The 24,952-nt window shown below is 38.4% G+C and overlaps 1 protein-coding gene across 1 annotated transcript in view; it reads left to right on the top strand.

Annotated features, from left to right (window-relative positions):
• The window catches only part of LOC114663759 (trichohyalin-like), a 247,472-nt gene that overhangs the window by 50,904 nt on the left and 171,616 nt on the right, over positions 1 to 24,952 (top strand). The window contains exon 6 of the mRNA XM_051935916.1: positions 5,079 to 5,228. Within this exon, the coding sequence (XP_051791876.1) occupies positions 5,079 to 5,228 (150 nt within the window). The remainder of the gene's footprint in view (positions 1 to 5,078; positions 5,229 to 24,952) is intronic.

The raw sequence follows: 24,952 nt of genomic DNA, 5'->3' as shown, positions 1-24,952 counted from the left end.
TGCTTTGGGGCTACAATACCAGGGTTGTCCCACTGGAATTCACAGTATGCTGCCACCTGATAGCCTAGGGGAGTGTGTAGTTCTGATAGACATTACCCCCAGCCACCTATTTTATGGTGTTTCATATCCTAGTCAGGAAGCCGGTTCCACCTGGCTGTTCTTTACAATATTTAATTCTCTTATTTTCTAAAGCAAGATACCTATGATTTTTTGATTAATATGTATTTTTCTCAAAATACTTTTGTTCAAAAACTCTACCATTAAGACAGACACATAGTATTTTTTCTGACTTCAGTCTCAAGCACTCTGTCAACCTCTTATATATTTCAAAATGTTACACCAACCAGTTTCAGAACTTGCTGAAAATTACTTCTAAAAAGTTTGTGGTATAAGAAAACGTATGGTGATGAAGTGGTTAGTGGTGCTACTGTACCTCACCAATCTATCATCCTCAGCTTGAATCCAGCCCTCAGCTATTGTCTGTGTGGGGCTGACCCTGTCACTCTGTGCGTGCGGTACACAATAATTTGCAGAAACATCTTTCTAGACACAAATTCAGAACAGAACTGAGAGCAAGATGGCTGGCACCTGGGTTATATAATCACTCAGCAGGAAGGGGCAGGTCTAAGGGGCAGGGGTGGAGAACGGAAGTGATGTCAGCGGCAGAGTGGCTGTCAGTGTTCTGTTTAACAGAGGGAGGATGAGTGGAGGCATTAGACCACAAAGCCATCATTTAGTTCAGCGGATACTGACGACCACCTGAGCTCTTAAGCTGTCTTCCATGCGCACACGAGTGACACCACATAAATATCATCATTTTTGAATCTATTACTCCACACTGCATACAGTAATGGCCAAGAAAATGTTTCCATAGAGAAAACAAAATTGCTGATTCAATGGGCTTGAATGGGAACCCATCCTGAACAACAGCAAAGGTTCAAGAATAAATGTCATTTTACTTGTATAATTTAATCCAAATGTAAGATATCCAATCATATGCTTTGTAAATAATTAATTAAATGTACCATTTTGGGAAGATCTTCTTGTGCACAACGATGAAGCATGCACAAGCAAGATTTAGCTTTTAAACTGAAAACCTGCCTCCTTCATTGCTTTCCCTTAAAAGTTATTGATTATATAGCACATGAACAAGCAGAAAATGAACTACTTCTGGATGAACATGCTTTTGATAACGACATTTAGCACATTTACGTGCACATAAATCACCAGATTATTCACAGAAACCTGATTTGTAAAATGCAATGGGAACCTTTATTCTGATTAGAGAAAGTGGGCTATTGGCCTCATTGAAAGCTGATTAACAAAGGTAGATTCCTAGAATAATAATAATGAAAGTTTGGATAGCAACATAACCAGGTTACTATTAAGAATTTTGTAGTCTGCGCAAGTCTGTTGCACTCTGTTCAACAGCGCATGTATTTGCTTTGCATATACTTTCAGTAGTCTTAGGTAGAAGCGTCCACAAAATACAGGGTGAATAAAAATTATATTAACACTAATGGATTATTTTTATCTCGACAATACCTTTCCAGGTCGAAGGATAGGCCATGGTGGACCATTGCCATGGCCTCCACACTCCCCTGATTTGACACCCTGTGATATTCGTGATATCAATGATGTGAACGGCACAATACGGACAGTGGTATCATCTACTCCCCAAGAAATGTGTGTCCAGGCTTTAAAAGGTAATGTTGCTCGTTGGTTTTTGTGCGTTGAACATGATAGCAAACAGATTGAGACATTCCTATAAATCATCTTGCACATATGAAGTATGTTTTGTGAATAAATTGTTTCCGCCATTCAAATGTTAACATAATTTTGACTCACCCTGTACATTTTCAGAGGCACCTGTTCTGGTTATTGCATTATTTCTTTCTCCTGGCTGAAATAACTTGACACAATATTTCAGAAATTGCTTGATTTATGTTGATGAATTAAATGTTTAGTGCTAAGCTCAGCAACACAATCGCGTGAGCAGTAGGGTAACACATTAAAAGTAATGTGGTCTGATTACTTTTTAAAGTAACAGATAACCTAACGCAAAACTTACTGAAGTAAAAATACCTGCATTGTTATTATTCCAGCAGCACTGGTTGTAAGGCAAGAAGCACGCATACCAGGTCCTTTGTAGAGCTAAACACATTTATTAAACACAAGAAAATGATCACAGGCATCATGCTTATTTTCTGATTAACAGTGGACGATGATGACGCTTAAATCTTCATTATGCAGTTTAATGAAATTGGAACGTTCTGACAAAGGAAAACTCCAAAAAATTACGTGCGCATGTAAATGCAGATTATTAAGAAACTGGGTTTTTGCCTTCATCAGGTTATTCATCTTAACCCGTGTCACACACGTGCGAGTAGGAAGCAACTAAAGGGCCTGAGTAATTGTAATAAAACATTCTACCAGGGAGCGGCAGAATGTGCTGACTGTCTTTCTCAGTTCCCTACAGACCTTTCCCAGGAAATCCTGCAAGGTTCTGGCGCCTCGAAAGACATCACTCCCAGTGCTGACCCCTTTGCTGACGTCACTTCCGGTCCAGAAGACATCACTTCCGATTCTGGCTCTTTTGATGCCGTCACTTCCTTTATGGGCCTTTAAAGCCTCCATCTTTGTCTCTAATAATCAGTTCTGTTTTGGACTCTGTTCTATGCACATCATACTACTAAAATTCAACTTTTGCAGCCAGGAAAACAATATACAGGTGGCTGCACCAAATCTTTATGATGTCTGTGTTGCTTTATTATCACTCCCGATTATGTGTGTGCATATAAATGCACTGATTGACCAACAGGTGTTGTGCATTTGAAGCTTTCTGGTGCATTCTGGTGTGTGGCCTTGAGGCAGAGACAGTTAGGAGTAAGATGTGCTGCATTCATAGGTATAGGTACAAGACTAAAGTAGTGAGAAACCTAAAATGGATTGTATTGAATCGTGAGATATTCATATAAAAAAGCTAAAGACATTCAACAGCAAACATCATCCTAAGCTGCTTTAAAAACACAGATATATAGTGTTTATTGTTTATTTACTTTATAGCATTGGAACACAGACAGGTTAAATCACTTTACTGGAATCATGAGGGAGGAACTGAATCAATGTCCTTTATGTTTATAGTCCAGTTTTATATCCATTAAGCTATAAGACAGTGTAACAAGGCGCTATATAGGCACCTGACCCGACATAGATGGACACAGTCGCACATATAAACCAACAAGACTTTATTTTTCTTCACCCGTGGGCACACAGTTCCCCATGACCCACAGGCAATACACAGTCCATCAAGCACTTATCACACACCAACAAAACACTCTTCTCCCTTTACCACCACTCCTCCTCAGACTTAGTCCTCCTCCTCCCAACTCTCGCTCCTGAGTGGTGGTGGCTGGCCCTTTTATAGCCCACCCGGAAGCATTTCAGGTGCTTGACCACCTGGACCTAATTGCACTTCCGGGTGGGGCTGAAGATTTGACCAGCCGGGCTGCTGACTTCATGCAGCTCCCCCTAGTGGCCATCCGAGCCCCCAACCAGGCTGTGGAGGACTCCGTTTCCCATGGAGCCATGCGACGGGTTGGGGGATCACCATCCGCCAGGGAGGCTGCCACCAAGCATCCCGGGGGAGGTATTGAGCTGCCCATAGTTGCTCCCCTGGAACAGATGCAGCAGGGGCGTCCATGCCTGGCATGAGACCCGGCTCTCCGCCACAACAGGTAGCATGGAACCCTTGAGTAAAGCTAACAGGAAAGGCTTATAAAATTTTATAATTTTTTTTTTAAGTTGTAAGCTGTTGTAAACCAAGGTGCTGTTTAGATCAAACTACAGGTATGTGGTGTTCAATCCATGGTAGACACAGGTGCATAGCTAGAGGCTACAATGGGCACATCTCAAGGATTATTTCATTATTATAATAATTTCATTATATAAAAATGTCTCTTTAAACAACTTAAAGATGAGACCCAATGTTTGTTTTATTCTTCTTATTTGTGAAATATTTAAAAGAGCCAAGTCATGTCAGCTTCACCAGCTGCAAAAACATGATATCATAGCAATGACAGACAACTGACTAAATCCTCTAGAAGGATATGAATAGAATTAGAACTGACATAACTTATTTAGAACAGACAAGCCTGTTTAGAATGATGCAAGAGTAGCAATATATTGTACATACTGTAAGGCAGGATACATGGGTTCAAATGGAAATCCGTAAAGATAATGGTATGACACTAGGATAGCCAACTTTCACCTCTGAATCAAGAGGCAAGAAATACATTTATAGTAATGTCAAAAGCTAGTTTAGATGAAAATGTAATATTAATGATATAATCTGAACCATGAGAACCCAATAATTATTGCAATACAAGAAGGAAAGGATGTTTTACATATATCAGTGTATCAAAATACCAGCAAGATTTACTGAGAGTACTTAATGGTTGGAAAAGAGAAATATAGTATTTAATGATTATAATATAGTATAACTACGTTCACTGTCTTTTGGCAGTATAAATCAAGTTAAAAATACTACTGTAAATGTGATTTCAAAATACACCTCTTGTGCCTTAACTGAGATAAATTGGAGTGAACCTCTAGATAAAGATATTTCAAAATGTTGATAATAGGAGAATAAATAACTGAAGGAAATCAATAAGGCTTGCCCAGATGGTTTTGCTAGTAATTTACTGCAGGAGTATTTAAAAAATTAGATGACATACAGTATGGTGACATGATGACATAAAGTGCATCAAATTCACAAGCCCACTGAATCCTGCACTTGCAACCACTTCACTTCCTCAATACCCTCATCATCACTCCCAAACTTTAAATCTTGGATGACATCTTAGAGAGTTCCACAAGTTCTGGGGTTTAGGGTTAAAATTACTAAGTCGCCCTTTTGGCATTACCCATAGTGACCATAACCTTAGCTAAACCTAAAATTCGTCTTCACAAACAATTTGGAAGACTACATTTTATTGGCTGTCTTTTGGTCTCCATTTCAAAGTGATGGATCCATGTTTCAGACACAATGATTTATACTTCTTCCTTTCTCAATATAGATAATGAAAGCTCATCTTCCCACCATCACCTGAAAATTGACTTGAATATATTGAGTCAACTTTTGGCTGAGACACAATTACAAGACCAAGAAGAGGTGACAGACCTTGCTACCAATATAGAAAAACAGGGCTATTCTTCTGAATACCAAGGTATAGTAGATCTGTTTGCAATTCATTTATTTATATGGATGTTAATTACTAAAAATGCTATTTTGTTGCATGCCATAACCTAATCACAATACCTGAAGAGTAACTTTTTAAGGTTTATTACTACATAGACTAAGGAAGAGAATGTCATTCATTCTAAGTAAAGCCTTTAATTGTTTTTAAAGGTTGAGAGTTTTTATATGTGCAATGTGTATCTCCGGATTGTTCTATGAGAGTGGTCCTTAAGTTCGGTTCTTCAGTGGCACAGTGGCTGCAGGCTTTTGTTTCAACCCAGTTGCTTAATTTGAATCAATTTCTTATCAGTATTGGAACTTTTTATTATTTTGATTTTTTGATAGTACTTTCATTGATTTTTTTAATCAATCATTTATATACAGTACAAAAGATCATCGATAAAAGTATGGAAGAAAAATGCACTCTGCACTAAATGCTGCATGTAGGAGAAGATAGATAGATAGATAGATAGATAGATAGATAGATAGATAGATAGATAGATAGATAGATAGATAGATAGATAGATAGATAGATAGATAGATAGATAGATAGATAGATAGATAGATAGATAGATAGATAGATACTTTATTAATCCCAAGGGGAAATTCACATACTCCAGCAGCAGCATACTGATACAAAAAGCAATATTAAATTAAACAGTAATAAAAATGCAGGTAAAAACAAACAATAACTTTGAATAATGTTAACGTTTACCCCCCCCGGGTGGAATTGAAGAGTTGCATAGTGTGGGGGAGGAATGAAGGTAGTGCATTATGCAATTAATTTAACAAATAAAATTTGCAAAACAAAATGGATAACATTAAGAGAAACACCAAACATAAATGGGGATGCCACACAACACCATGTGAATTAAAGAACAAATGTTCCAATCCCTTGGAAAAGTCTAATTGATGCACCCATAAGAGGAAGAATTGAAGAGCTCAGTTCCAAAATCAGCTAAGTACAAAAGATAAATTTTGGAGATAAATAGGAAAATCTGAGTCCGTAAGCAGATTTTGAAACTAAATCCCTAAAACTATAGCACTACACTGTTGCAATTAGCAGGTTTTGAGGCTCAAACATATTTTCGGCGCATGACCAACTGCATGCAACATGCAAGTCACAATCACGTGTTCACTAAATTTTACCAAAAGGTGTAATTAGCAGATTTTGGAACTCACATCTTCAATTATCCTGCACAGATAGCGCTGGAAGGAAAATGCATGCTTTAATTTAATTTCTGAATTGACTTAATCCTTTGTCCATAGCCAGGATAGCAAAGTCTGTTGTGACAGAAGCAGGCAGTACACTGCAGGAAAGAGTCACATACTTTATATACCAGCATTCATCACAGGTCAGTTTCGAAAGGCCAGTTAACTTAACACACGTGTTTAGGATTATTGCAGAGCCACAAGTACCTGGAGGAGATGTGGAAACTCCATACTGACGGGGTCTGGAGCTGTGAGGTGGTAGCGCTACCCAATACTTCCCCATGCTGGCCATGTCAGTGTATACTGTATGTGCATAAATGTTTATAATTATGAGTGTGTATTTATATATGCATGTATTCCAAAAAATAAGGATAAAATGATGAAGCTATAATGAATGAAATAATATATTTCTGCCATTCTCTCTATATTTCAGTGTACAATTAACCTTTCTCATATTTTTCCTTTAGCAAATGTATGCCGACATATTCCTTGTCTAATTTTTTTGTACTGTTTGCACATCTTTTTAAAGTAGGTGAATGAAAAAACGGTTACTTTCTGTAATTCTCACATGACCTGCTCCACTTTATATTGGCTTGCAACATCTGCCAGTGCAGTCTACAGTAGGAGTAAACCATTTTAGTAATATAAAAAGAGAATATAAAATATACATGATCGTTTTACTACACAGTGTGTTTTTAAGACACTAACATATTCTTCAACAAAGAAAAAACATGCCACAGAAGTGAATGAAAGAAGTTTTGAAAATATGTATGAGAAAATAGTAAAAAAAACATAATTAAAAAAAACAACCATTTACACTCCAACCCTGCATTAAAACGGCACACAAGATGACAGTATCCTTGACCACAGAATGCAAGTCTTGGTTTCTTGAAGATGCTTCTTTTCAGAATATTATGGGAGATGCACCAGGAATTATTGCTGTTACACCATAGTGTGGAATGATATTTTACAAATAAACTATTCGTTTCAATTGTTTATGCAGTTACTACACATTTTTAAGTTTAATATTTTAATAAACTTTATAAGTTCAGTTTTAAGACTGCAGCTTTATTTGCCTAAAGAGTGAAACTTTGTTTATTTTGATTGGCTGTGTGAGGGATGCAAGTGAGTATAGAAGATGGAAAGTGAAAAAGTGAGCATTTTTGGGGTGTGTAAGGTGAATTTGTGGCTGCACTAAACTCATAGGAGGACCACTGTGTCTGCTGAGATCGGTTTTCACTGCCTCTAACTGCCACCACATTAACACAGCATCTTATACTAGTACTGTATATAACATGTGCATGGCTTTTGGGAGACAGTAGATTTCCCATATCCTTCTACTAGCTAAACACCCATCATCCTTAGCAGAGGAGAAATTCAATATGGACCATATAGGTACAAGAAATGTCATTAATAAAATTAAAAATGTTAAAAAAAAAACATTAAAAATGCTTTGTTAAACATTTGCTTCAGAACTTTTCATTGGTCAAGGGGTACCCTACAATATACTCCCAGAAATATGTAATGGCACTGTTATAGTCTTTTTTTGCATCTTTCATTTTTAACTGCTACCAGGCACAATCATTTTTACCCTCTGTGGTGATCACTTTGTCATTGCCTTGAGTGCCATTAACCACTTGTCAGTAAGTTAGTTCTGGACTTTTCCACTTTGCAGACATTGAACCCAGCCACAAGGGATGCACAAACCGGTGTGTTTCTTCGCGCCGGTCCCAAGCCCGGATAAATGGGGAGGGTTATGTCAGGAAGGGTATCCAGTGTAAAATTTTGCCAAATCAATATGCGGACAACAATACAAATTTCCATACCGGATCAGTCGAGCCCCAGGTTAACAACAACCACCACCAGTACTGTTAGCCAACAGTGTGCTGGCAGAAATTGGGCTACTGTTGGCCGAAGAAGGGGTGTAACAGAACAAGATGCAGAGGACAGAAAGATATGGAAGAAGATGATCTGTTGTGGCAACCCCTAACGGGAGCAGCCGAAAGAAGACTAGTGCAGACATTGGACTGTCCTTATACAGTTGCCTTCTATCATGCTGAAATTTATTTTTACACTTTTAACATTGTATTGCAAACATGAATGACTTCATCACTGCAGTGTTTTCCTTTTTAATTCCATGAAAATGGAAGTTTGGTGAAGGGGTCAAAAATTTGCTATTGAGTTAAGTTTTGATTATTATTAAATGATCAAAACATTGAAGTCATTGATACCTTTAAGAATGGTAGCTGTATGTGTGTGAAACTGTGGAAAATCAAAATTGATTTTCACATCTTAAAATACCAATTTTTAATAGAAAAGTAAGTGTTTTTTCATGTTGTGTAGAACTACTGGATGACTGCATTCCAACAAACAGATAACATTTTCGAACAAACGGGTTCCGAGATGTTCGCCCTGAATGCCAAGACCTAAAGTGTGTACAGCGATAACTTCAGAAAAAAATTAACTATCTTCTTCAAACAAGTTATATCATGTTTTTGTTGGTACAGGGTCCAGGCCTATTGCTTTTTTCCAGTGCTTATCCCCGTATCATTCAAAAAATGTGTGACCTATCTCGAACGATAAATGCTGTGGAAATTGTTTCATTTAACGGGAATTTTTGCAGTGGGCTATGTTTAGTCATGGGATCTGGCCTACCGATTTTCAAAATTTTTACAGAAGTAGTTTTTAAGATGAATAGTTTTTTTAAACAGATGTACTCACAAATGGAGGAACACACAAGGGTTCCCACATGCACATACACAACCTCAAAGAAGTGAAGATTATTATTATTCACTTCATTTGATCAAATGTGTTTAGTTTCAAATGAAATATTATTGAAGTTGCTCAGTTGATTCAGTTTCCTGTTAATTTACATTTACATTTATTTGTGTACATCAGGGGTTCCCAACTCCAGTCCTGGAGGGCCACAGTTAGCTGCAGGTTTTCAGTCTAGCCCTTTTCTTTATTAGTGCACTGTTTTTGCTGCTAATTAACTCCTTTTCTTTTCATTTTATTTGACTTGTTTTTTAATATTTCTTCCCTTAAATTTCTTCATCATTCCTCTGCATTGCTTCATTTCTTTCCTTTAATGGCACCCAAACAGAAATGAAATGTGAAGTGAGTGAGCCAACCTAAGACCAGCTAAGTCAGGGCCACAAACTCCAATGAATTTCACTCCAGCCAGTTGCTTAATTAGGCTCTGACTCTTGTCGTTAATTAAACCCGTTCTTTAATTTCATGGCTTGTTGCTGCTCTCATTGTGCAATAGCATACATTTCTAAAATTGTTGATTGTCATTTTTCTAAGAGCTCTGTTAAAATGTTTTGTGGACCAGAGAGATCAACATTCCTGGGACCTTCATCTTTATTTATTTTCAGATATTGTATGACAGACACAGCTTGCTGGTCATGATTTGGTTCATTTTGTATCTCATCATTATTTGGCTGCTAATTAAGGAAAAAGAAACAATTAAAGGGTCTGAGTCTTCAAGAGCAAGTCAGTTAAAATTAATTCAAAAGAAGTAAATTAGTAACAAAAACTGGTCACTAATTAAGAAAAGGGTTAGAATGAAAACCTGAAGTCATTGTGGCCCTCCAAGACTGGAGTTGGGGACCCCTGGTGTACATAATAAATATTATATAAGTTCATGTAATTGACTGCATATTATTGTAGAGTACAATTGTTTGCATTGCATTGCAAAACCTTCTATTCAGTAATTTCCTGTGGTATCACTAACATGAAGTTTATATGGAAGTACTATTCTATACCAATCCTTATATTATTTTGCTTGTGTCTGTCCGTGCTCGATATAAACAATGGTTGCCACAACTACTATATCCATCCATCCATCCATTTTCCAACCCGCTGAATCCGAACACAGGGTCACGGGGGTCTGCTGGAGCCAATCCCAGCCAACACAGGGCACAAGGCAGGAACCAATCCTGGGCAGGGTGCCAACACACCGCAGACTACTATTTCCCTCCACAACAATAGCGAGGAATCTGTGTTCTAGTCTTAGGTTTATCTTCAAGTCTTCAGTTCTTTAATGTGACTAATTAATGACTGTGGTATTTAACTGTTGATTCGGTGCATACTTTGTTACTCACCGTAACTGCATTATGACAGTACCATTTTACACCTCCTCTTTTCTTCACTTCAAGGTAAGCCTCCCGCCTTTGTTACTGACCAAAACTACATTATGACAGTACCATTTTACACCTTCTTTTTCCTTCACTTCAACACAAACCTCCCGATGAAGTGAAAATCGCACATACAGCCTAGGTGCGACCAACAGGAAACAGTCTTGCTGGCCAACATACTCACACCAACGCACAGAAGCAGAAACATCTACATCACGCCAGACCAACCAGCACAGGCAAGATGCCTTAGAACAACAAAAACAACGTATGACGAATCACAGAGCAACATTATCCAAAGATCAGCGGCAGCAAGTCTTGCACCTAGACAGTGAATGAAAAACCAGTCACACACACAACCTTTCTGAAGAGCAGTGGCAAACTGCCAGACAACAAGAAACATTACGACAGAAAAACTATGAAGATTCCATAACACTGACACCTTAAAACAAGATATTCCCTTTATATTACGGTGTAGGGTATTCCCTGTTCGTTTAGCATATTGTATGACTATCACCGAGTTGGATTATTTGGGATTGATAATGTTTAATTTAACAGTAATTGTTTTAAACTTGATGGGCTCAATGGACTCTCTCACGTGCTCTTAATATTTAAAAGCAAATGTTGTTCATAGTTAATATAGTCATTTTACAGTATTTAATTGACAATATCATAACTCACACAAACATTTAAAACCAACAATGCACATGAAAACAATTCCACTTATAATTGAACCAAAACATTTTCCTTAATATCTGAAAAGGTGGAATTGATTTGATGTGTTTGGCTATATAGGCATTTTGTTAATAATGCTAAACCAATAACACAAAAGATTTTCCAATTGTGTAGCTCTGCATTACGTCTGTTACTGTTAAAATGGCTCTGACACATTTTGGTCCGGACTCAGAAAAGGCAGTTAGGCAGAGCAATGAATGAAGACATCAGAATGACTATTTTTTAACTTCAGATTGAACTACCAAATTGTATTTCTTCTTTGTTCTGTGGCAAGTAAAGTGACATATTTTGCACTTTTTCCAAATTAATAAAATATATTTCTCACAAATTTTATTAATTGGTTTAGAAAAGTCAAGACAAAAAAACGTAGAGGAAGCTAAAAAAGAACATATTTTAAAACTCCCTCTTAAAATGTCATGCATGTACGTTTATCTGGCTCATTGGTTAACCCTGTTAATTTCATGGTGTAAACAGACTGGTATGGCAATAAAATTGCCATTTTATAGGGCTTTGTTTGAGTTTAATACATTTGTGTCCAGAGTTGACATTTTCTATTAATGGTCTGGAAAGAGGTGCACGGCTATCTGCTACAATAAACTCATGTGGGAGTTCACTCTTTATGATTGCAGATCTTTCACCTCCAGCTTGTGCTCTACCGTGCCCATTGAAAGAGAGCCCAAAGGGCATTTATTTTACGATTCATACTAGATGTAGTCCAGACTGGGATTAAACAAGCTATAATGTGGAAGAGAATGCAACATGCTCTGTTTTTTTGCTGGAATACAACAAGGTCTGTTTTACTGGACATGACCTAATGCCTTTGGGGCTGAGGTTGAAATCCATGATTAATGAACTGGCTGCTTCATCCAATAGCTAGGCTTTGCATTCACTTCATTCTTTGCAGTCCAACTGGGGATTAAATCTCTTTAGCGCCGTTCCTGTTACACTTTATCATATTATACTGACTTGCATTGTTAAACATAATTCTGTCCGGCTCTGCAATTAGTGGTAAACTAAACAGAGATGGTTTGTTTTAGAGAGTTAAAGATATAATTGGGTGTATTACGTATGAACACCAGAAATACACTATTCTTAAAAAGGCATCACAAATGAACAGTTTTGAAACTTAGCTGCCATATGACTGAGGAGCATGAATTTCTCGATTGCACATAAATTCACAGATAGGTCTTACGATTTCCCTAGCAATGAAGATCTCTGTCACTTTCCCTGTATCAAATTTCTCAGTTGTATATAAAATATCCAATACCAAGTAAACCTTATTTTAGCCACACTATGAATAGTCCATTGAGCCTTCACAATGCAGGCAGCTGTTATTTATAATGTAAATGAAAAAAAAATGGTTTGGGTGGGATGATACAGTAATCCAAATATTTGGATGAATATTCTTATTCCCATGTTTTTTTGTTTCTCTTTCAAGCCTGAGCATGCAGCTGTTGTTATATGTCCCTGATGAAAACACATGTCTACTCCTACAAAATGAAATCAATCCTTTTCAAACAAAGATTTACATGTCGTCACCAAATTATTTTTGTGGGATGTTACTGTAAGAATTGCGCCACCAGTTTCCATCACTGTTCTGATAAGAGCTCGCATTTTTGAGTTAATATATCATTTTCAGTTTTAATACAAATCTAAGCCATAAACAATTATTGCTAAGTGCATTTGGAATGATGAGCTAAAATGCGTGCACTCAGTGAAACTTCAATGTTTTATCATCTGAACTGGGTAGGAAGATGAGTGTAAACACTTGTCAACTGGATCGACTGCATCTGGTCTGGTCAAATTTGTCTTGTTTCAGGTGGTAGTCTAAACACACCTCAGGAGACATGGAAGAGCTCTCAATGACTGTTTGTAATAATCCAGAAACCCCACTACAGTATTTTTGCTGGGTAAAACTTGCGACGCATTACACAATTTCTAGTCAAACTTAACGATTGCTGTTGCTGGCTTTGTCTCCTTGAACATGGCCAGTTGTCTCCTACACAGCTAGGAATCACCAGGATTGGAGAAAACTTACACAGCGTTTGAGCAAAGTCATAAATTTCCAAAATATCGTGAACTCCCTGCATTTTAGCAGCCAATTAATGTGCTGCCTGACAGTGCCGGGCCTACCAAGGTTATCATAGTTTTGCCTTTTTATATTAGTTTTTATTTCTATATTTTTTCTGACCTTACTTGGAAATTTAGTTTAGTTTTAGTTTTCCTTCATCGTGTATTTTTAGTTTTAATTTAGCTTGTATTTCACAAAGACATTTCTATTTAAATTTTATATCTATTAGTTTTAGTTTTAGTTTTAGTAATTATGGCACGAAGCTCCTACGGAATTTAGTTTTGTGTCACTTAACAGGTTTGGATATGATACGAGTTTAATGTTAATGGAAGCTTACTACACTACATAGTTTACTATCTGGTTTTATTTTTGTGTGATAAAAATAAGCATAATCAAAACCAGACATTGAATATGAACAATTTTATAATTTTTAAAATATTTTCTATGTCATTTGTGCTGAACAAATGTGTGCTGACTGCTGGCACTTTTTTCGTCTTTTCCTTTTATGGGCCAGAATGGGCCAATTTGTTTGATCATGAAAACCATAAGGGCTCAGGAAGAGCAGGACTCTTAGGCTTGAATCAGTGTGCAGACCCCACCTAGCTGTATTGAGAGAAACAAAGAAAGACAAGCATGTAGTGTCAAAGTTAGGTTCAGTGAAACTTGAATAACCCATGCATAAGAACAGTAAACCCTTAATGAGCAGAGCAAGAGTCGGAAATAGGTGTATGGACAGGCAAAAAACGCCAGAGGCGGCATCTGAGATTAGGAACAATAAATACATTATCTAAACTTGTTTATCCAGAGTAGAATCGCAGGAAACCTGGAGCCTACCCCAGCAGGTTTGGATGCAAGGCAGAAGAATCCCTGGTATGCAATATGCATGATATGGCTGATGTTAAGAACAAAAAGAATATGATATTTCAGCTATATTTTGAAAGAGAAAAAAAGTGAAAAAATGGGGACAGACATTTTAAAACATAATTCTGCTACCGGATTATTTTCACAGTATCAGGTATTTTGAACTGTGAATATAAACTAAAAAAGATATATTAATAAATATAAAATAAATACAAAAACACATTAGTATGTTTAGTTTTTCACCAGTTAGCAGACTCTCTTCACCTACCTATCTGTAGTTCAGTAGAGACATTGCCATCTCAGGAATTTTACAAGGTTTGTATCGCTTCATTGTTAAACGACTGTTTTAAAGGAAAAGTGATTGGTCAGCAACAATATGCTGATCTTGTATGATGACCTAGTACATCTCTCGATCAGTGTCATTTCATTTTCAAAAAGAATTTCTCCTGTGCGAAGTGGCAGGTGAATTATTGTCAATAAAAACATCCACCTGGGGAATAAACTGAAACGTTACTCACTTGTGATTTTTCTGGCCATACGATAAAGGTTTTATTGAACGGCACATTCCAATTTTAAGCATTTGAATTACATCGTGGTATTGTAATGGGCCGCTGGGTCCCCTCCCCAGCCGGGACGCCCCTTCTGCTTATGTTCTGGGGGAGCAGCCATGGACTCCCCAGTACCTCCCCCGGGACGCTTGGTGGCAGCCTCCCTGGTTGATGATGCCTCAGTTTCCCGCAGGGTTTCATGGGAGATTTAGTTCTCCCCAACCCTGTGAGGACCTGGGATGGCCGCCAGGCAGAGATCGTTAAGTCCAGCTGGTTTAATCATCTACCCCACCTGAGAGTGTGATTGGGAACAGGTGAGCAAGCACCAGGAGCACTCCCAGGAGGACCATAAAAGGAGCCAGCAACCACCACTCAGAGCCAGAATCAGGAAGAAGAGGACGAGGTTGCCAGAGTGGAGTGGTGGTGCCAGCGGAAGGATTGCTGTGTTGACAGTAAGGTGTTTTGGTACTGTGTTATACCTGTGGGGTTCACAGGGAAGACGTGCCCCACAGGTGAAGAAAAATAAAAGATTTCTGTTCAATTGCCACGTGCCTCAGAATGAATCTGTGCCGGGTCGGGTGCTTATATAGCACCTTATTCACAGTATACAACAAGTGCAAGAAAGGCGGCACAGTAAATCGCTTTCTATTTCACACGCTTTACATGCCGTATTCAGCTTGCTCTGCTAATGCTTTGTGAACACCCACCCTCCGTCACCAGCCGCCATTCACTGGATGAATATATGCAGGATGGCTCATGGTGAATTACTTTCATTTTTAGAGTTAAAAGTTGCAAGGGTTAAAGACTAATGGCAAGAATATTCATTTAAAACCTAAAACTGAAAATATTTTTAGTAAATTATTCTTTTATTTCAGTTAGTCTTTCCAGCTACTTTAATAGTTTCATTTAGTTTTAGTTTTTCATTTCAGTTTTGTTAATTATTTTATTTCAGTTTATGAAAATGTTTTTTTAATAATAATTTCAGTTTTGATTTTAGTTTTCATTAACTATAATAACCTTGGTGCCTACTGATGAAAATCAGACAAGACCTTGTCCCTTTTATTCCCTTCCTCCATTCTGTCATAGTATGCATTGTATGTATTATCCATCCAGGTGAATTCTGATTGGTTGTCAGCTCTCACACATACAATAGCCCACCCCATGACTTAAGATAAAATGGCAGACACTTCTGATACTACACGACTCTTCTAAACTCACTAAAATTATGTAAATGAAGGCTATGACTGAAAATTGCTATAAGAGTCTTGTAGTGTGATGGGGCTCAATTTGTTAGATGCTGATATCTGAACCTTTACATTATATTATCTGAACCTGTTCTGTTAATTATAAACAAGTTTAAAATGTAAAGTTTATTGCATGCATCATTCTTTCTTGACATTTCATTACAATACTATTGTTACAAAAGGAAAGGTATCACACTCTCACAAACTAGAATAATTTTTGTAAGTAAACATCCTGCTATAGGGTGGCATGGTGGCTCAGTGGTTGGACTGCTGCCTCGCAGTAAGGAGACCAGGGTTTCCATTGCAGGTTCTCCCTGTGCAGAGTATGCATTTTCTCCCCGTATCTGTGTGGGTTTCCCCCCACAGTCCAAAGACAGGCATGTTAATTTGGCTTTGGTATGTGTGGGTTTGTCCTGCGATGGACTGGAGCCCCTGTCTGTGGTTTGTTCCTGCCTGGCACCCGACATTAGTTGGTATTGATTTCAGCACCCCCTGCAACCCTGGTCTGCATTAAGTGAGTTAGAAAATAAGAATGACATCCTACTATACAGGATTTTTAAGCAAAGCAGGGGATCAGGACTAAGTGTAAACTAGAAACAACAGAAAAAATCAGGTTTATTGACTTAAAATGAACAAACCAATAGCAGAGTTTCTTAAAAACAGACATGACATTAATATTAAGGGTAGTGGTTTGGTGAAAAATGAATGATTTTGCTTTAGTATCTCATATAGTTTAACAAAAAAAAAACAAAAAAACAAAAGTACAATAGTCACCAAATAATAAAACAGCAAAATAAGATAGGCAGGTCTTCATTTATGGCAATCAGCAGATAGTAACATGCACATGAAATCAAATCATTTTTCTTTTCATCTGAATTTTAATTCTTCAGTTCTTTATTAATGTATAAAGTAAAGTAGTTTTGACAAGGACGACTATGCAGAAACTATCACTAGTGCTGAGGCATAATACGGTACACTGCATACTTAGTAACATTTTTAATTATTTTGTGGTTTGTTTTACACGTGTCTCACAGTTGTCAGTTCGTGGTGGCTATTCATGGCATCATTATGTGTTTTAGGATTTAAAGTACAGTAATTTTGTTTCACTCCAAGTGAAACAAATTTAACAGCACAATGTTGGGTTTTAGTAGGGATGGTGGTATGGCGGGCGGCACGGTGGCGCAGTGGGTAGCGCTGCTGCCTCGCAGTTGGGAGATCTGGGGACCTGGGTTCGCTTCCCGGGTCCTCCCTGCGTGGAGTTTGCATGTTCTCCCCGTGTCTGCGTGGGTTTCCTCCGGGCGCTCCGGTTTCCTCCCACAGTCCAAAGACATGCAGGTTAGGTGGATTGGCGATTCTAAATCGGCCCTAGTGTGTGCTTGGTGTGTGGGTGTGTCTGTGTGTGTCCTGCGGTGGGTTGGCACCCTGCCCAGGATTGGTTCCCTGCCTTGTGCCCTGTGTTGGCTGGGATTGGCTCCAGCAGACCCCCGTGACCCTGTGTTCGGATTCAGCGGGTTGGAAAATGGATGGATGGATGGATGGATGGTGGTATGGCATGATTACAATAAAATTACAGTTATGGTTGAGAGTGTACATACAACAGACTTGAGCAAACAGAACTTCACCCTACATGACGCAAAGCCACAGCTTAGAACTGATGTTGAACAAACTCAAAGCCAAGCAGAGTTTGTATCTATCAACCAGTTAGATAGTGAAGGCATGGCAAAACTGATATGAAAGGTTGTGCATTTCACATTTTTCATTTACTTCATCCAAGAATCAGTTATTACATTTTTTTTATTAATAGGTTTTGTAACAATGAGTCATATTCAAAAGTAATAGCAATAATAGAATGCAATTACATGTGTTAGTAGACTACATTAAATATGTGCTTTTTACCAGCACTACACAAAGGAGTTAAAAACAAAGCACAAATATGCTGATGGTGTCTCAATAGTTTTTATACACAGCAGTTTGCAATTCATGTGATGTAAAAATGCCTTTGATTGATGTGTGTTGGTGGTGAAGGGTCTGTGACTAATTGTTGCTCGATTTTCTTAAACATAACATTTTTCAAAAAGAATACCCAACAGAGTAATATCCAACAATTAGCAACTGAAAAATTTCTATTAATACAAAATTACCAATGCTAGTATAACATCAGTATCAATAATAACCTTCTTCTTCTTCGTTCGGCTGCTCCTGTTAGGGGTCGCCACAGCGGATCATCTTCTTTCATATCTTACTGTCCTCTGCATCTTGTTCTGTTACACCCATCACCTGCATGTCCTCTCTCACCACATCCATAAACCTTCGCTTAGGCCTTCCTCTACTCCTCTTCCCTGGCAGCTCTATCCTTAACATCCTTTTCCCAATATACTCAGCATCTCTCCTCCTCTGCACATGTCCAAACTAACAAAATCTCGCCTCTCTGACTTTGTCTCCCAGCCATCCAACTTGAGCTGACCCTCTGATGTCCTCATTTCTAATCCTATGAAAGGGAATAAAGGTACTGAATTACATTCCCCATCTAGCTAGTAATAAAAAGTGTAATTCTTTGAAATTATATAAATAAGTAAGAACATGGAAAGACACTGATTTATTGTATAATGGGAATGGCACGTGGTGGACAAGACAGGGTGGACAGGGGCTTGTTATGATTGTTTGTGCATATCTGGGAGTGAAAGATCAGGGGCTGGGTGCCAGAGATCAGGGGCTTAAGCCACTGAAGCCTCTCACCTCTCGAGGCCACTGTCTCTTTTTAAACCCATTGTGGAAGAAATTACCTTTACCTTGGAATAATTAGTCTTTAGTCAATAAACCAGGCAGGAGGATGCATAAGCACATGTCTTTATTTCATTGGATTGGCTGGCCCAGCGCTGTCTCAGCTGTGGAATGGCCAATAGGGAGGCAGCTTGATAGCTGAGGTCTCCAGGACTCAGATAGATAGATAGATAGATAGATAGATAGATAGATAGATAGATAGATAGATAGATAGATAGATAGATAGATAGATAGATAGATAGATAGATAGATAGATAGATAGATAGATAGATAGATAGATAGATTTTATTAAATCCCAAGGGGAAATTCACATACTCCAGCAAGCATACTGATACAAAAAACAATATTAAATTAAAAAATAATAAAAATGCAGGTAAAAACAGACAATAACTTTGAATAATGTTAACGTTTACCCCCCCCCCCCCCCCCCCCCCCCCAAAGGGTGGAATTGAAGAGTCGCATAGTTTGGGGGAGGAACGATCTCCTCAGTCTGTCAGTGGAGCAGGACTGTGACAGCAGTCTGTCACTGAAGCTGCTCCTCTGACTGGAGATGATACTGTTTAGTGGATGCAGTGGATTCTCCATAACTGATAGGAGTCTGCCGAGCGCCCGTCGCTCTACCACAGATATCAAGCTGTCCAGCTCCATGCCTACAATAGAGCCTGCCTTCCTCACCAGTTTGTCCAGGCGTGAGGCGTCCTTCTTCTTAATGCTGCCTCCCCAGCACACCACCGCGTAGAAGAGGGCGCTCGCCACAACCGTCTGATAGAACATTTGAAGCATCTTATTGCAGATGTTGAAGGACGCCAGTCTTCTAAGGAAGTATAACCGGGTCTGTCCTCTCTTGCACAGAGCATCAGTATTGGCAGTCCAGTCCAATTTATCATCCAGCTACACTCCCACGTATTTATAGGTCTGCACCCTCTGCACACAGTCACCTCTGATGATCACGGGATCCATGAGGGGTCTGGGCCTCCTAAAATCCACCACCAGCTCCTTGGTTTTGCTGGTGTTCAGGTGTAGGTGGTTTGAGTCGCACCATTTAACAAAGTCCTTGATGAGGTTCCTATACACCTCCTCCTGCCCACCCCTGAACAAATCTAAATCATATTATGTGATATCATCTACTGTTGAATTCTGCTCTGTACTTGTAATATTTCTATTACACTATTATATTGTATTGAGGATTACTTGTGTTCTGTTCTGTGTATTGTATTGTAGTATTTAGCAATATTTTTGACAGCCACTGCACGCCCAACCAACTCTTTGAACTGCCTTTTCCAAGGTTTCTTAATTTTTTTTCCCTACAAGGGTTTTTTTGGGAGTTTCTCTTTGTCTTCTTAAAGAGTCAAGGCTAGGGGGGCCGTCAAAAGGCAAGGCCTGTTAAAGCCCATTGCGGCACATCTTGTGTGATTTTGGGCTGTACAAAAATAAATTGCATTGTATTGTATTTCTGTTCTTGAAAAGGGAGAGCCCCTATCACAGCAAGCTGCTTGAAGGAAGTTCCCAGGACAGAATGTAGCAAGTATTTTTGTAGGCAGCACGCAACATTTCCGCCAAATCAGTCACATATTACTTGACATTAGATCTGATTGGTGATGAATGCTCTTACCTCAGTTGCTAGCCAGTTTTGCTATATTCTAAACATTTCAAAGCCATGGTCACTCCTTCTTTGGCTATATTTGTGTATGTGACCTTAAACACTTACACTCTTAGTCTTACGGAATGCTTACAGTAGTTCCTCTTTCCAAAGTTTTACCCTTTGCCCTAACCACACAGCTGTGCTTTACCTGTTTGATTTCACAAGCAACATTTTTCTGCACTCAGCAACTGCAGGCTTCAGCTTTTAGCTACAGTATGTTCCCTATTTTGCATAAAGCTTATGCTTACTTTAAAGCCTAATATATTGCTTTATTACCTTAACCTTTAATGCTACAGAGATATATTTTACTTATCTTATTGCTTAAAATGCTTGCACTACGCACTAACTTAAAATTATTTTCCACACTGTCCTATGTGTATATCATTCAGGACAGTTGCACCTTTTCTGTGTTATTAATTAGTTCAAACACCATTTGGCTGCAGGTTGATAATGTTGATGCTTTACAATAATAATCTACAGATAATATCAGTTCACTCAGTTCTTAAATATGCTTACATAATTTTTAGATAAGTATATATTTTTTTTATACTGTATTATTTAATTTACCCAAAGCAGCAGGAGAAGGACACTGCTGTGTGAGCTGTATGTACTGCCTTTGTTCCACTTGCATTGAGCATCCGAGTGGCTGTCAGACAAGTAAGAGAGGAAAATATACAAAACATACGAGGGATAAGGTATAACTGAAACAGTAAACTAATTCCTGATGATGTTTGAAGATGGATGAGTTCACAAATTCATCAATGGTTTTCAATGGAAAATTTTGAAATTTTAAAACTTTGTACAGTGCAATCCATTTCAGATATGTGAACGATAATTGAACTGTCACAACAAATTTCATTAAAGAATAAGTGTGCCACATCTCAACAAGATTGAATGATGTGGTGGCAGTGATTTTTTCCATGTGGACGGACGGACGGACAGACAGACAGACAGACAGACAGACATGAGCATTCACAAAAGGTGCTTCAGGCATTATATGTGAATGCACTTATAAACCCCATAGTAAGGCAAACGCACACAAGAAATCCAACACAAAGCACTGTAAATACCATTAAGAGCAATGGAAGATCATAAAATAAAAGCATATTAAAAAATAAAAAAATTAACATAAACAAAATGAACAGTAATGCTGATAATGCACATTGTATGCTGTCACAAAAACGACACAAAGTCATCAAAAAGGGCAACCACCCGTATATTGTCCTTTGGCTGTATAAAGGTTAATTGAATGAGAGCTGTTCACAGATACAAGTCCAAAACATAACTGATTTAGGTAGCTAAGATGGCGGCTTTACAGTATATACCAAGAACTGAAGGTGACATCATCAGTCTTGCCGGAATGTTGCAGGATTTCCCGTGGATGGTCTGCAAGGGATTGAAAGAGACAGTCAGTGCACCTCACCGTCCCCTGGTCTGGTGTGGAATTGCTATCATTTAGGCCCTTCAGCTGTCTCCCAATTGCACTTGTGTGACAACGCTTAATATTTAATTATCAAATAACTTCAAATCACATAGTTGAAGTAAATCTGCACTATGAGTAAATTGTGATATTACAATGTTAAAACAAACAAATACAAAGTGCGGTCAAGGAAAGCACTGCAAGCTGCACAAAGAAATGCTGGGGCGCCAACTCCGTCATCCCCATTTAGCAAAAAGTAACAAAAAAGGACCATTATGTATACCAGTACAAGAACTCAAATAAACTAAATAAAGAAACTGTTAAGCTAGACAATTGTATGGTTCTGGTCAGGGTGCAAGGAGCTCCGTCATATGGTGTATTTTGTTCAAAAAGGTGATTAAAAGGAGACACGACTGAAGTGTTTAAAACTATTAAAAGGAATTAGTACAGTGGACCAAGACTATTATTTTAAAATGAGTTCGTAAAGAACACGGAGACACCGTTGAAAACTTGTTTAGGGTGAAATTGGCATAAACATTAGGAAGTTTTTCTTTATACAGAGAACCACAGACACATGGAATAAGCTACCAAGTAGTGTGGTACACAGTAGGACTTTAGGGACTTTCAAAACTCAAATTGATACAATTTTTAGAAGAAATAAGTGGATAGAACCAACAAGCTTTGTTGTACTGAATGGCCTGTTCTCATCTAGATTGTTCTAATGTTCTAAAACACCTCCTTATGGCAGCTTTGAGTTTAACAGGTTGGGTGGCGAAAGGGGAGGAGTCAGTTGCAGTCAATGGGCATCTTCTCTGTACTGCAAAGGGAACAAAAGAGGAGCAGGTTTAACACGAGCACCTCCTCTCGACCTGGGGTGGTAGTACTTACCTCAGATGAGAAAGTGTTCCACAGATGCACACGCATGACAAAAGGAAAGATGTTAAGCAATTCAATTTACCAGTAAAAGAGATAAATTAGTCAAGCCAAAAATGTAATCAAAGCTGCAACGCATAGTCTGTCTAGTTCAGCAATGGTCTCCTGTTTTGCAGACTTTGCGTCACTCTCATTTTTATTAATAAACTTTCTTTCTCTAAACTAAGTAATAAAACATTGTGTTTTTGTAGATTCTCCATTAACAGACAATTTTCAGTTCAAAGTATCAACTTACATTCAAAACTCAGTTTAAAAACATCAACAGGAATGGGGCTTACTTGTAACCTGAGACCCGTCTGTGTCATTTACCACCAGAATTAAGAGAATCCTAGGCAGAAGAAGACACTTTGAAATAAGAATATGAAACAAGATAACCATTCCAAGTCCCCATTGGAAAAATCCCTGCCAGTTTCCTTCACTGCCCATAAGCATACATCTAGCAGTCATTTTTCAATTGTCTCTTCCCTGTACTATCACCTCTTCCTCCCAGATCATCACAGCGTCTTCCCATTGTTTGAGTATAACATCTCTTATTTATGTATCAGTAGGTGAAGACATCTTGAAGTTGTCTTCCAAGTCACTGTCTGTCAGGCTTTGGAGGAAACAGACAATGTTATGCTTCTGGCTTTCAATACCAACATTTCCTGTCTCTTGTTTGTCCCTAAAAAAGTCAGTGGAAGGTCACGCTCATGACAACATGGTTTAAAAAAACGCATTCTGAAGTCATTTTTTTGGGTGGTGCTGTGAAAAACTGCATTACCCATATTAAGCTTTGATTCTGTTCTTCTCTTGTCAGGTCCAGCACATTGCCAAAATTGATAGGCTCAAATTGCATTCAGGAGCTCAATCTAAATGTAAAATGGAGCCTGACTACCTTGCTGAGGATTTGTGAAGATTAGCATAGCCAATCCATCCACAATCAAGCCCACTTTATCCTGTGTGGGTTTGCATGGGCCAGATTCTATCCTGATAATAATAGGTAAAGACAGGAACAATTCTTGTATTGGCCACCAGTTCATTGCTCAAACTCATTCATACAGGACTAATTTAAAGCTGCTGATTAATCTAACACCTAAACCAGAGTACACAAGGACAACATGCAAGCTCCACACATACAGTCCTAAGCCAGGATTTGAATCCAAAACTCTGCACCTATTAGACAGTCATGCTTACATTTGCACCATTGTGCTGTCCATTTAATAATAAACCCCTATTTTCGCATTCATAGCATTTAATCCGATCTTGTCAATGCTACTATCTTCACACAGCTGCTTCTGGTCCTGGATAATAAAATAAAGTAACAGGCATACCATCTGGCAGTCACTTCAGAACTGAGGGCATGTCAAAGGCAGATAGAGCACTACCATATGACAAAGCAATCATGAACTATTGCATCTGCAGGAAAAATGAAAAGACAGAAATAAATCAGACTGAAATGTGCATATAGGCTCCATGAGAACTGCCACATTAATTTAAGGTGATGTTGAATTTTTAATGATTATGTGTTGTATATATCAGGCAGTTATCTTTTTACATGTATTGTGGTCACCATGGGGTGCTGTAGCTCCCCAAACTTCTGACAGAAAGGCTCGGACACAAATTCCTTAGTGAACAACAAGGAAACTCTTATAAGTAAGTCTATCCTACACCACAGTAACAGTTTTACACTAGGCAACTCTGTCATCTCTCCATCGTTCCTCAAGCTAGGTTTGTCTTCCAACACCAGATTCGCACCCTGAGTTGAGGCCAGGCAGCCACTTTTATGTATCATCAGGTGCAGTTCCTGAAACTGTGGCTCAGGAATACTTCTGGGTGAGGCTAGATCCCGACAAAGCAATGCTCACTAGTTCCTTCTGGGTTAGGGTGCAAGGAACCTTATTAGTATTTTCTGATGTTAAGAGTGGTGCTCCACAGGGGTCAGTGCTGGGCCTGCTGCTATTTCTAATATATATAAATGATTTAGATAGGAATATAAGTAACAAGCTGGTTAAGCTTGAAAATGATACCAAGATAGGTGGATTGGAATCTTTTGAATTATTACAGAGGGACTTGGTCAGTATACAAGGTTTAGGCATATTTATTACACATAGAAAGTAAAAATGTGAGAAAGAATTTGGAACAGTACATCCT

Source organism: Erpetoichthys calabaricus, chromosome 13 (genome assembly GCF_900747795.2).
Source record: "Erpetoichthys calabaricus chromosome 13, fErpCal1.3, whole genome shotgun sequence".
NCBI classification, from domain to species: Eukaryota; Metazoa; Chordata; class Cladistia; order Polypteriformes; family Polypteridae; genus Erpetoichthys; species Erpetoichthys calabaricus.
The sequence above is the reverse complement of the archived record's forward strand: the minus strand, read 5'-3'. Positions and strand labels throughout refer to the sequence as shown.